The 14,083-nt window shown below is 52.3% G+C and overlaps 1 protein-coding gene across 1 annotated transcript in view; it reads left to right on the plus strand.

Annotated features, from left to right (window-relative positions):
• Positions 1-3,276: 3,276 nt before the first annotated feature.
• Positions 3,277-14,083, plus strand: part of TWF2 (twinfilin actin binding protein 2) — a 59,205-nt gene continuing 48,398 nt past the window's right edge. Inside the window, exon 1 of the mRNA XM_075004929.1 lies at positions 3,277-3,351. Within this exon, the coding sequence (XP_074861030.1) occupies positions 3,327-3,351 (25 nt within the window). The 5' untranslated portion in view covers positions 3,277-3,326. The remainder of the gene's footprint in view (positions 3,352-14,083) is intronic.

Raw genomic sequence — 14,083 nt, forward strand, 5'->3', positions numbered from 1 at the left:
CTGCAGCCATGTTGGGTGAAGGGTATGAGAGAAGCAAGGTAGGTGGAGCTGTGAGGCTTAATTAACTAGCATTTGTCATATGCAGATTAGCTGCGTCAGTCCCAGGACATCAGAGAGACAGCGCAGGAGTAATATCTTTTACTGGCCCAGCCTCAGTTGGTGGGCGAGAGAGGTGTCTGAGCTGCGGCAGGCCTTTTCGTCGGGCCGGGAAAAGAGCTCGGTGTAAGCTTGAAAGCGTCTCTCTCGCCACCAGGGGTCGGTCCTCACCTTGTCTGAACATGAACGTGCCCATTTACTGCTTTCGGTGGCAAAGGGTTAAGTGCAGCTTGGTTGCCGGTGCGGCGGAGTCCCTGAATCGACCAGCAGACAAGGACTCGGGGAAGTTCCTCTTTTCGGCCTTGCCGTTGCCCACACGTTCCTCTATGGAACTGAGTGATCTGGCTCGTGGTGTCCAACCTGTTCCTTAAGCGCCAGAGCTGGAGTCCGTGCCGGTAGGTGGTGCTAGCTGTTTTGAGCATCTCTCTGCTGTTGACCTGCGGTGGAGTTTTCTGAAGGGGAAGAGGAAAGAGGAGACTGCCCCACTCAAGTGCCCACTCCCCATTCAAACCTGCCAGGCACCTCCTCCTTCCTTTGTCCTGTTTCCCGGGGAGGAAAGGTGTCACCTGATTGCCTAGGTTACAAAGACCTGGAATCCCATTGTCTGCCTCTGAGAGACCATCATACTGAAACTCCCATTACCACTATGCACTGATGGTGTGTCTAGGGAAACTGAGTATCGGAGGGGTAGCCGTGTTAGTCTGGATCTGTAACAGCAGCGAAGGGTCCTGTGGCACCTTATAGACTAACAGAAAAGTTTTGAGCATGAGCTTTCGTGAGCACAGACTCACTTCAAGTGAGTCTGTGCTCACGAAAGCTCATGCTCAAAACTTTTCTGTTAGTCTATAAGGTGCCACAGGACCCTTAGTTGCTGTTAGGGAAACTGAGGCACACACCTGGCGTTACTACAAGGCATCAGGAAATACATGCGACACAACTGGGGGTTAAAATCCTCATACACCCCACTTCGTCACAAACCGTGTGTTCTGTGCTAGGATTTGGACTGTTGATGTTTCAGGGGAAGAGAGGCTCTCTGTGGTACATCCACGCCGGGAATCCTGCATCCACTTCTGGTCACCTCATCTCAAAAAGCCACGTTCCAGCTGGAAAAGGCTCACAGAAGGACAACAAATGCTTAGGGTGAAGGAACAGCTTCCGTACAAGGAGAGATTAGTAAGACTGGGACTGGTTAAGTTGGAAAAGAGACCGCTCAGAGGTAGAAATGACCTATAAAATCTTGACTGGTGTCGATATTAATGGGCAGCCGGGTTAAAACAAACAAAAGGAAGTATTTCTTCACCCAATGTACTGGCAACCTGTGGAACTCCTTACCAGGGGATGTTGTGAAGGCCGAGACTATAACAGAGTTCAAACAAGAATTAGATAAGTTCACGGAGGACAGGTCTGTCAGTGGCTGGTAGCCAGAATCTCAGGGATGCAACTTCACCTGCTGGGTGTCCCTTACTTTCGATTGCCAGAGGCTGGGAACGGCTGACAGGATGGATTGCTTGATGAGTTCCTGTCCTGGTTGTTCCCCCTGAAGCACCTGGCATTAGCCACTGTCAGAAGTGGGCTAGCTGGACCGGCAGTCTGACCCAGCATGGCTGTTCTTATGTCTCCTTTGTCCAGTGTTGTCCCCTATTCTCTGTTGTCCCACAGCTTAACACCACAACAGCAGGCACAGGGGGCGAGTGGTGTGTACAACACTGGGCATGTGGAGGTGAGGGGTGTGTCCAGAGCCAGGCAGGTGGGCACATGGGAATGCGTACAGTGCTGGGCATGAAGGGACATCAGATGTGAACAGTGCCAGGCATGGGGAGGGGCAAGGGGTGTGTACAGCATTAGGCAGGACGGGACATCGGGTGGGTACAGCTATGGACATGGGGGGTGAGGGGTGGGTACAGCGCTGGGTGTGAGGGGATGTCGGGTGTGTACAGCACCGGGCATGGGGAGGGGGGGAGAGGGATGTATACAGTGCTGGGCATGGGGAGAGACGTTGGGTGTGTACAGTGCCAGACGCGGGGGGGTGAGGGGTGTGTACAGCACTCGGCATAAGGGGATGTCGGGTGTGTACAGTGCTGGGCATGGGGGGGCACAAGGGGTGTGTACAGCGCCGGCCATGGGGGATTGGGGATACGAGGGTTGTGTACAGCACCAGGCACGAGGGAAGGGTTGGGTGTGTACAGCGCCAGACACGGGGGGTATGAGGGGTGTGTATAGCACTGGACATGAGGGAAGTGTTGGGTGTGTACAGCGCCGGTCACGGGGGATACGAGGGGTGTGTACAGCACCGGACACAAGGGAAGGGTTGGGTGTGTACAGCGCCGGACTCGAGGGAAGGGTTGGGTGTGTACAGCACCGGACTTGAGGGAAGGGTTGGATGTGTACAGTGCCGGGCACGGGGGATACGAGGGGTGCGTACAGCACTGGACACAAGGGAAGGGTTGGGTGTGTACAGCACCGGACTCGAGGGAAGGGTTAGGTGTGTACAGTGCTGGGCACGGGGGGTACGAGGGGTGTGTACAGTGCCAGACACGAGGGAAGGGTTGGGTGTGTACAGCGCCGGGCATGGGGGAAGGGTTGGGTGTGTACAGCGCCGGGCATGAGAGAAGGGTTGGGTGTGTACAGCGCTGGGCACGCGGGGTACCAGGGATATGTACAGCGCCGGGCACGAGAGAAGGGTTGGGTGTGTACAGCGCTGGGCACGCGGGGTACCAGGGATATGTACAGTGCCGGGCACGAGAGAAGGGTTGGGTGTGTACAGCGCTGGGCACGCGGGGTACCAGGGATATGTACAGCGCCGGGCATGGGGGAAGGGTTGGGTGTGTACAGCGCCGGGCACGAGAGAAGGGTTGGGTGTGTACAGCGCTGGGCACGCGGGGTACCAGGGATATGTACAGCGCCAGGCACGGGGGAAGGGTTGGGTGTGTACAGCGCCGGGCATGGGGGGTACGAGGGATGTGTACAGCGCCGGGCACGGGGGGTACGAAGGGTGCACGGAGCCCCCCGCACTGGGGTCGCGCAGAGATCAGGCCCCAAGTGGCTCCCCGCAGATCCTCCCCCCCCCCCGCGGCCCCCGCCCCCGTCTCCTCGCAGGGCGGCCCCCGGCCCCTCGCGGCCCGCCCAGGGGGCGGAGCTCCGCCAAGCCCCGCCCCGCGGCGGCGGCGGTACCCGGAAGCGGGCGGCGCTGCTGCCGGAGCCGTTTCCTGCGCGGGAGGCAGCGCGGAGCCATGGCCCACCAGACCGGCATCCACGGTAACGGCCGCCCCGCCCCGCCCCCGGCCCGGGTGCGGCAGCTCGTGCAGCCCGGGGGGCGGGGGGCACCTTTCAGCTCTTCAGGGCTGGGGTCGGAGTAAAACCCCGCACTGCGCCCGCCCCCGTGCCCGGCGCTGTACAGCCCCAGCGGCCCCCGCCCCCGTGTCCGGCGCTGTACAGCCCCAGCGGCCCCCGCGGCCCCCGCCCCCGTGCCCGGCGCTGTACGGCCCCAGCGGCCCCCGCGGCCCCCGCCCCCGTGCCCGGCGCTGTACAGCCCCAGCGGCCCCCGCGGCCCCCGCCCCCGTGTCCGGCGCTGTACAGCCCCAGCGGCCCCCGAGGCCCCCGCCCCCGTGCCCGGCGCTGTACAGCGCCCGCGCCCCCGTGCCCGGCCCCGTACAGCTCTAGTCCCCTTTGTGCCTGGCTCAGTCCGCCAGCCAAGCCCAGAGCTTGTGTGTGCTGCACCCTCTGTCCCAGTGCCTCGCCCCTGCCTTCCTTGAGGCGGGGGGGGGTGTGTGTGTGTGTGTGTGTGTGTGTGTGTGTGTGTGTGTGTGTGGTAGTAGCAGCAGCAGCAGCAGCTCTGCTGGAAAAAGTCTGTGGATCTGTGGGGGCCTCTGTCTGTCCTCCATGAATAAACAACCTTCCTTCCACAGCCTCCAGCACCGAGCTTGGCAGGGCTGCAGCCCTCGCTGGCTGGCTTCTATAAATGGTCCCTGATGATGTTTGACTCTGTAGGCAATGGGTGAAAGTGTGGCCAATGGATACCTTAGCATCCTGTTTTTGGCAGCCGTTGATCAGTAACTTTGTCCTTCTGGGGGTTGAGGGGGAAACGAGCAGTCCTGTAGCCCCTTAGAGGCCTGCAGTTTTATTTATTAGGTCGCCAGCTTTTGTGGGTCTCCGCTGATCCATTATCTCATAACAACACGTTTGGCTCTGCAGCGTGATTCATATTCTCGGGAATCATTTCTCTTCTGATGAAGCAGGTGGCTGCTTGGTTTGCGTGTGTGTTGGGTTTTACTGTGGGCCCGTAAAAGCCTGCTAGAAGCTTAAACAGCATCAGTGTCTTTAGAGTTACTGGGGTCTCCTTTCAGCCCTAGATGTGCCAGGGCTCTGGAAGTTTGGCGAGAGGGCAGAGGCTTGGTTCAGAACTCTGTGGAAATGTAGCAGTTCTGTGCTAACCGGGGCGTTGAGAAGCTGAAATGTTGAGAGTAATGGTAACCAGGCCAGACATTTCCCATGCCTTTTATTCTCTTATTTGTGATGTTTGACAAAATATTTCCGGGGAGCAGACAGGCATGCAAAGCTAGGCTTGATGGTAAATGCGGTACATCGCTAAAACCAGCATGAGATGCTGTCGCAGCCGGGTCACTTAAATCTTCTAATACCGAATCAGGCCCAGATGAAAGCAGCATGGGGCCCTATGCCCTGTGGACTTTGAGGGGCATCTTCCTTCCTTCATCCCCCCTCAAATGCCCCTCGCTGCCCACATACGCTCTACCAGTCTCCCTCCAGCTCTTGCAGTGGTTCCCTCCTCCATCCCAGTCATTGCTGTTCCCAACACCTCAGCTTATCAGTCACCGCCTCCCACGCTCCCATCATGTTCTTGGGTCCTTCCTAGCTACTCGCCTGTGTCCTTCGTGTGCACCACTCAACTGTCAGCCCAAGCTAGGGGAGCTCCCCACAACCTCTGCTGCTCATTTCTGCTTGCTCCGGTTGCTCCACACACCTCCCAGTTGTGGTCTGCTGTCCCCATGTTGTAGCACGGGGATGATTTACAGAGATACTAACAAGTCCGCTCCCCAGCCTGAACTACCAGCCAGTGGGCTTTTGGCTCATGCTGCAGAGGCTCACATTCTAAGCCCCAGAGGTCCTAGGTTTCATTCCACCTGCGATGACTGGGATCTGTTGGCGTTACAGTTCCATGGCCTGCCCCAGGTCAGGATTGGCCCTGCTGTCTGTGGTGTTGTCCTGGCATCGCTCAGTTTCACTGTTTTGATTTGAGGGTTTTGGTTCATTTTACTGGTGGTTAGGAGCCCTGCGAGTACTCAGTGTGTGTGGGCTTTTAATTACTTTGTTGTTTTTCAGCCCAGTAACTAACTTACACTATTAATCAAGACTTGCTGACTGTTGTATAAGTTATGCAACGCTGTATGCGATTGCGGAATCTAGTAATGCAGCCTCTGAGGTCATCTTGTCCACCCCTTTGGACAAGGTGGGGTTGTATCCACAGTACTTCAATGTTTTGTCTAATCCAATGTTAGTAAATCAAGTAATAGTGCTTCCTCTCCTTACCTTGAGAGACTGTTGGACAGCATGGTGGAGCTTTAATTGCTTGTTTTAAAGGCCATGATCGTTCTGCAAAGGTGTTGAATTGATGATTATGAGCTTACCTAGTGGCACAACCACACTTTCTTCCTCTGCAAACTTCCTTTACTCAAAGACAAAGCTAAGAACAGCCTCCCTCTTCTCATGCTCCCGAAAGAGTTGTAAAGAGAAACAGTTATTGATGTTATTACATATTTGTGACTCAGTGGATTGGATCTCAGCATTCTGGCATAAACATCAATATTCTTATCCAATGGGTAGGACCCTCCTCTGTGGCCTGGGCTGCCCTCAGTGCTTTGCCGGAGGGCCAGCTACTTCCTTTGGAAGGGCTGCCTGTTCAGATAAGAGGGGAGGTTGGATGCCATGGCCGATCCACTCCTGTATTTCATTTCTAAGGCTGCCAAACTTGATGTGAATGTAGATGCTGGATCACCCTTACTAGATACTGAAGTGAAACCCACCAGCTCTCTGCACAAAAGCCAGTAAGCAGCTATCAGACGGCAGTGGCTTTCAGCTGATGATCTGGTGGAAGATGAGGGACACCCCATATCCCATCAGTGTAGCATCACGTCCGCTTCTCATTCGGGTAGCATCCTGGGCACAGGGTTGTAACAAAGCCCCGGTTTGTCACAGAAATAAAGAAAATGCAAGAGTAGATGCACTTAGCACCTCCTCCCCTTTTTCTTCTCCTCTCAACTCTGACCAGCTGCATTCTTCATTGGGTGGAATAGAGTTAATTCCAAAGTTAGTCCCTTTTATTTCCACCCTCCCAAAATCTTTCGATTAGGGGTTGGCGTTCCTGAGAAATGACTCATCGTTCCTTCGCTTAGTCAGCCATGAACCTGGTGCTGTTTTGAGCTCTTTCCAGGGCGCTGCACGTCATTGGTTCCTGTCTTCCTTCCACCCAAGTTACACACCCTGTCCCTTTTCAACCTGCAAATTAACAGGAAGGAGGTTTGAATTTCTTAAGCCTTTGCAGGTCACCACCACACAGCAACAGAGGAGATCACTGGGTAGGACCCCTTTGCATCCCATCAGATTTGATTTTGACTGCTCAGTAGCACAGTGGTGCAGAAGCCAGCCTGTAGCTCTGTCAGGCCTGGGGAAAGCCGCCCTGGTTTTAACACTCCCCCGGTACGAGTCAGTTATGGTGAAATCTGGGTTAGGATCTCCGGGTTATCCTGCCAGGAACCTTGTGAGCACATCTGAGATGGTTGCCTGACATGCGATGAGCTGCATTATCAGAATCCTGGCTGAAATTAATGCCCTTATGAGTCTCAGATATGATTGTGGGACGGGTTTGTAATAGGGTTTCAAAATGGAATTATGTGGGTACAAACAGTGCCAGGGTTCTTCACCCCTGTGTCAGAGGTGTCCGATGTAGGCTGTGCAGGGCAGTACTGTAAATGATGGTTGGATCCCCACATATTTTCTGCCTCGGACTCATTTTGTGCTTCATGTTAAAGCTTCCAGGAAGTAGAAATTTCCTTTTGAAATAGAAATCCGCTTGTTAAATGCCAGAGACAGAGCTCAGGCTCTGGCAGTGTTGCCAGGAAATCTGCTGGTTGTGTTTCATATCTCTTTGCCTTAACTGCTGTCCAGACAGTTCTCCCCATGGTACTGTCATTGTCCTAGTTTTCCTCCTGTAAAGAAAGGAGAATGTCAAACGAGAAGTGGGGATGGCTTGAATCTGATTCCCAGCATGATCATCTCTTGTGAATGTCTGAGGCTGGTTATTGGTAGGAAGGAGAAATTTTCCAGCTCTTCCCTGGTCTTGGAATATTTCTGGTTGGGCCTTCGTTAGGGGGGCAGGTCTTTGGAGAGCTGCTGTGGGAGAGGGGTCAGCCAGCTCAGGACAGGCTACAGACAGCCAGCTACCAATGGCCTGGTTGTGCCAGATTAGATCACTTCAGGGTGCCCAGAACAGAATGACCGGTGAGGCCATAGAAACGCTGACTTAAATTTCCAGTGTGACACCTTTGAGCTGCTCATGTTTCTCCCCGCTATGTGCTGCAGTTTGGAAAGGTAAATGGATAGGTGGGATCTTTGCCAAGTACCAGGCTGGCTTAACAGAAGATGATTTTTCCCGTGCTTGTATCTTCAGCTCTCCTTTGGGCGACTCCATCATGCAGGGATGCATGTGCCACCTTTACCTGTCCTATCACCTGGTCCCAGATTTATGGGTGTGACGGGACACAGCTGTTGGGGCAGGGCCCAGAGCAAAGGCCAAACACTAGCAGAGCAGAAAGCACGAAATGGCGTGGGAATAGTTTTTTCAAGGCGGGTAAAACTTTTCAGGGCCTCTGTTCCCTGATTCAGCATGGCTCATATCTAAAAACCAGCACTCATCCAAGGCGTGGGCTCGGCAGGCTTGTGCGAGACAGTTTGAAATTTGTGCCTGCAAAGGCAGGAGAGCAGAACGAGGTGTTGGCAAGTAAAGAAGGCTGCAGGAATGATAGCCCAAATATGCTCCCTTAAGTCCCTTGCTGCGGGGAGTTGCCAGCAGGCATAGGTCTGGCTATTCTGCCTCCTTCACCAGAGCCCCTAGCGCATGAGGCAAGGACGGTGAAGAAGGATTGCTTGGGGTGTATTTATCTCCCAGGGGACTGTACGCAGCTGGCATCAGTTAGAATAGTCCCCAGGCTGCCCTGGCTTATGCATGAGTCGGGACAGAAAATCACAGGGCAGTGGCCTTAATGGCCTCCATCCCCCGTCTGTTGCGGAAGCTGAAGACAGCAAAACAAATTGGTCCTTCCAAGATATTCTTGGGAGCTGCGAATCGTTGTTACCTATATACATGTGGCTTTGTAGCCAAGGATACCGTTCCTCCTCTGGCCCCACTGGTGGTTCACGGTGATCTTTCTCCAGAGCAGCATCTATTGCTTCAGCAAGAGCAAGCTCTGTTCTGTTTTGCTCCGCACTCCCTCCCCCTTCTGTCCATGGCCCACACCCTTAGCCTGATCCTGCACCTCCTTCCAGACTCCGCAGCCCTCTCCTGCATCTTACACCCCAAGCTCACTCCTGCATCCTCACCAGCCCGCTCCCTGGCAGCTCCTTCTGATGCACTGAACCCCCCATTTATGGCCCCACCACAGAGCCTAGGCCGGCCCCATGGGGCAGAAGCCCTGAGGGCCCCTTCCTCGCCCTGCTACCTCACCATAGGGCTGAAGCTCCAAGCCCTGGTGGGTGAGTGTTGCATGTGGCTCGGAAGTCCCAGCACTTATCAAGTTTGGTGTCCTCTGAGCTAGAATAAATGTGGATTCTCTGTAAGTTCAAGTCTTCAAGGTTTGGGCACTTCAGGAACTCAGCTTGAGACTTTTGGCTTATGACAAGAGTGAGCAGGAGTGGTTCTGTGGCCTGTGGTGTGCAGGAGGGCCGACTAAATAATCACAACCACCGCTTGTGGTCTTGGTCTGTGAGTCTCCATACCATCTGCTGAAGCACTCTAGAAAATGTCACAGACTTTATTTCCCATCAGCTTGTACCAAAACGCTCAGGGTTCATGGCTGGATCAGAGATTTCAACCCATTGACCTTGAAAATGCAGCGGAATACCCTTTGTTACAAAAAGGCTCTTCCCAGGAATCTCTCCTTCCCATGCTTGCTAGGAAGGTAACGTGGCTGGCATGTCCTTTCTGTGCTGGCCTTACCTATCCCCACCTCTCGAAGAGCACATTGGAGAGCTGTAAAGAAGGAACGACCTCTCTGGGGGAAACTACTCTGAAGTGAGCAGTTAAGTCCTAGCCAAGACGAAATGGAGAAGATTGTTTTTCCTCTTGTCTGCTCATGACGAAAGGAGAAGTTGATTAGACTGGAGAGCTGAAGTCAAGGCACTGTTTTGACCATGTTTAGTAATATCTTGTACTTCCTCTGCTCTCAGCCATAGGAATGTGCCAGCTTTGAGGAAGAAGGTATTCTCAGCATGTGATCGAATACAGAGGCTGCTGCTCCCTGGGGTGGGAAGTGACAGATCTATATGTGGACCCAGGATTGTAATAACTGGGGTTGCTTCATGCAAGCTAGGAAAAAGCCTGTTATCTGTCAGCCTGGGAAAGCCAGTCTGAACAAGTGAAATGGAATTGCATGCTGCCTGCCAGACAAGTTGCTGACTGGTTACGGTTATGGTTTTCCAAGCAGTGTGTCTGACCTTGAGGGTGGAAATTGGCGCCTTGCTCTCTCTTGGTTGTAAACCTCTCCAGGTGACAGATGTTAAGGAGTCATTTGCATGTCCAGCTTGTTACTTTTCCACGCTCCTCACCTGACTCCTCCTGCTGTTAATTGTATGAAGACTCCCTCAAATGCAGCTTGGCCTTGGTTACCAGGAAGCAGGCAGGAGGCTAATATTTTAACTTGAGCCGAAGGGTGCATGCGCTGTGTATTGATGCTACAAAACATAAATCAGGTCAAGAGCTTCTCTTTGCGCCCGAGAAATGTAGGATAAGTACAAAATAGCTTGTGTTTGCTGCAGAATAGATCTGGGTCATCTATTGAAAACAAAGGTGAGACCGAGGTTGTCCTCGGGCGAGACAAAAAATGTAGCTCTCGTCTGCAGTTTGGGACTGAGGGACATTGACAGGTCTGTATGTGGAAGGAGTTCTGATACCGTCGAGGGTGAGTTGCAGATTGTCGTGAAGGGGCAGGGTTATGTCTGTGGGGGAAACGTGCACAGTTGCTTCAGTGCAGTGAAGTGTCTGCTTAATCCAAGCTCTGAACCTGGGGGCTGAAGTGGGACCATCGGTTCTGTTCTAACCCTGTCTTTCAAGGGGCAGTTTAGTTTGTGGGCCTCTTAGTGGTGGCCCTTGATGTGTGTTGAAACAGCACAAGAGTGGCTGGAAAGTCTGGCAATATGGAGTGTCTCGTGTAGGTCATGCAGTAAGAGCTCTGGTACATGTTCCTTGTGCTCAGAATACAAAGAAGGCAGCTGCATTCTTCAAATGTGAACATAAGAACGGCCATACTGAAAGGTCCATCTAGCCCAGTATCCTGTCCTCCAACAACAGCTAATGTCAGATGCCCCAGAGGGAGTGAGCAGAACAGGTAATCATCAAGTGATCCCTCTCCTCTCATCCATTTCCAACCTCTGACAAACAGAGGCGAGGGACACCATTCCTACCTATCCTGGCTGATGGTCATTGATGGACCTAACCTTCATGAATTTATCTAGTTCTTTTTTGAACTCTGTTAAATTCCTGGTCTTCACAACATCCTCTGGCGAGGAGTTCCACAGATTGACTGACTGTGCATTGCATGAAGAAGAACTTTCTTTTTGTTTGTGTTAAAGCAGTCATCCATTTATTTCATTTGGTGACCTGTAGTTCTTGTGTTATGGAACAAGTAAATAACTTTTCCTTAAAAATGAGAGGTCATGTGACACCTTATAAACTAACAGATATTTTGGGAGCGTAACTTTTGTGGGTAGTAAACTGGGAGCTTTCGTGGAAGCTTATGCTGCAAAAAATCTAAGTCTATAAGGTGGCACAGGACTTCTCGTCGTTTCGCATATAGAGACAAACACGGCTACCTCTGCGATTCTTGTAACTTACTTTTCCACACCAGTCCTGATTTTTATAGACTTCTATCATACCTCCCCTTAGTCTTCTGTTTTCTAAGGTGAAAAGTCCCTGTGTTTTTAATCTCTCTTCATACGGCACCTGTTCTAAATCCCTCATCCTTTTCATTGCCCTTTTCCGGAGAAGGTTCAAACCTGACTTGTTTCCAGGGGGAGGTCTCGAGCTGACGCTTCTGAAGCCTGGGGTGTCTCCCTGCCCACAGCGTAGAGACAATAAGAGCAGCAGCGAAGTCTTCGGCCACCCATGCCCTTCAAGAGTGGCTTGCTCTGACCTCGCATAGTAGGGTGGGTCAGCTTTGGTTTGACTTCCAGTTCTCGGCCTTTCTGCTGAGACTACTAGCGAGGGGACAAGTTGTGCTGTAGAGGTCCCAAGGAATTAGCCTGAGGTTGTGTCTCACATAACCCACCAGGGCTGATAGCCACAACTTTGGATGCCTTGGGGTAGACTGAGAATGGGATGAACCAAAGAGGTGAAAAATAAAAATGGGATACAGAGCCTGTCTCTGGTGTTCTCTAGTCCCTTGTTTATGTCCGTTTGAAGCGAGAACGCCCACCTCAGTAAGTGGCGCTCGCCCATAGTCAAGCTGTGTGAAATGTTTACGTTTGTGGAGATCATCACGGAGAAGGTTTCACGGTGGGTAACTTTGCAACAGATCTGGCCATGGCTTCATCTCAAGCCTTATAGTCATGTGTGCTCCCATCTCAGGCTTTCTCATCGGTCTCTGTGTGCCAGTCCAGAAATGTGCTCTGTAGTTGATGTGGTTGACCGGTTCAATTTTTTTTTTCTAACCATATCCCAGTTCTTCCAGATGCCGCTCTTAATTTTGTACATTGTGTAGCCGGAGTTGGCTGTGGATGCCATTTAGTGTGTATAAATAATACTCCAATGGCTCAGAAACTGAGAGAAGTTTTAAATCAAAGAGTTTCATTGCAAAGAGAGTGATGTAATATTATAGATGTGTAAATAATTAAGTACCCATGAAGTTAAGTATGTAAAGGCACCGGAGGAGAGGAAATCCCTTGGAAAGAGCATACTGAAAACCTAAGCGAAATGTGATCACAGCTTGAATCTGTCCTTTGGATCCTGGGTTCCTGACACCTGATCCAAACCTCCCAGTCCTTGCTTGACTCTCAGGAGACCGGCAAGGGAGAGTGGGTAGCAACCGATGAGATTGTTTTACAGGGTTGGAGTTCAGGCAGTAATGTATATGCTGGGGAGAGTTTTTTGCTCCTCTCTGAAGCTGTGTCATCAGGCCTGTGTTTGAGACAGCACTAGTCTGCCTTGTCATCTCTCTCCACCCCCCGGAAGACACAATGCAGATATCGTAGTGCATGAGACTGAGCTCTGATGGAGATTGTATGGGTCAGAACTAGCTTCTTGTCAGGCCGCTGAGAAAAGGTGGAACTAATTTTGATCGGAAAGGAGGATGAGTTGTAGTAACAGCCGCTTTCAGAGCTTATGAAAGGGAAAGCTAGTCACTTAATGGTAAATAGTTCCTAAACTTGTCCCCTGTTACAGAGGGACATGATTTGTAAGCCAGGAAGGGAGATGCATGTGTTAGAACTTAGAGAAAAAAAACACCAAACAGTTTTCATTCTTCATCATGGATTATTTTTTCAATTTTCAGCTGAATTTTTGTGGCATTTGATTTTCAAACTCAGTAGTTTCCTCCATTGGGCGCCCATCTTTTTCACAAGCATGGGCGTTTGTTCTGTTTGCTCTTGCAAACTGATCAAGGGAGGAGCAAATGGAACAACAGCGACAAACACTTATGTGCCAGCACAAGGCCCTAGCAAGGCGCCGTGATGCTGTTTTGTGTCAAATGGCGAGCGCTTCCCCCCTCCAGGATCACCATGGAGGCAGCATTGGGTAGGAGGAGTGTGCTCAGCACGCAGTGGGTGCATACGTCTCCATGGTAATTAAATGAAACTCCCCCAGTCTAATTGGAGTTCCCATCGGCTGCCTCGGGCTTGCAAGGCTGAAAGCGGCACTGTGGCCATTTCGGTTCTGAGGCCTGCTCCGCCCTGAGCCAGCTGCAGCGGAGGCGTGGGTCTCTGATCCCGGTGTGAGCATCCCCGGAGAAGAGAGGGGGCACAAGCCTTAATTTGTTGACCCTCCAGGCCCTGCTTCCCCAGCAGCACTGGAACGTGGACTCTGGCCCCGAACTCAGGGATTGTGAATACGAAGTGACGGCAGCTGTCGACAGTCCCTCTAATGTGAAGATTATGTCCCGCGAATGAAAGATTGATGGCAGGAGGCTTAAGTTACCTGTCAGTGGACAGAGTGACTCAACACATTCAGAAAGGCATCCGTTTCAGGAAGCATGTATTATTGATCGAGAAGCATTGAGCTGCCACTGGGACAGGGGTTGATGGTGAAGCTTGCACAAACAAAACCGAGCTCTCCCCCTCATCCCCCAGTAGGTGTGTGTGTGAGAGGAGACAGTCTAGGAGCCACGTAACCAGAGCTGGTGTTTATCATTAACTCTTCCTGAGCTCCTCGTGACCTAGGTGCCGGGGAGATCAGGTGCGGTTCTGGGGACACCTGGGCCCGTGCCCTCCGGAAGGGGCTGCTGGTGGTTTGGTGCATCCTCATGCTGTGCACCTGGTTGGTGGTGGGGTGAACCCTGAGCGCAGTCCATGCTTCCTGTGCATCTACAACAATAACGAAGTGCCTCATCGCTCTTGTATCAGTCAGACTGGGAGGCTGGTCTGTTGTCGCGGAAATGAGAGTGGCGTAAATACGAGATTTTCTTTACCGTCAAGTAGGGGAGGTGAATTCTGAGGGAGTCAGGTCTTTCCAAGCACAGATATCTAGTGAATGGAGCCCGTGAATACATGG

Source organism: Carettochelys insculpta, chromosome 11 (genome assembly GCF_033958435.1).
Source record: "Carettochelys insculpta isolate YL-2023 chromosome 11, ASM3395843v1, whole genome shotgun sequence".
In the NCBI taxonomy this organism is placed as follows: domain Eukaryota; kingdom Metazoa; phylum Chordata; order Testudines; family Carettochelyidae; genus Carettochelys; species Carettochelys insculpta.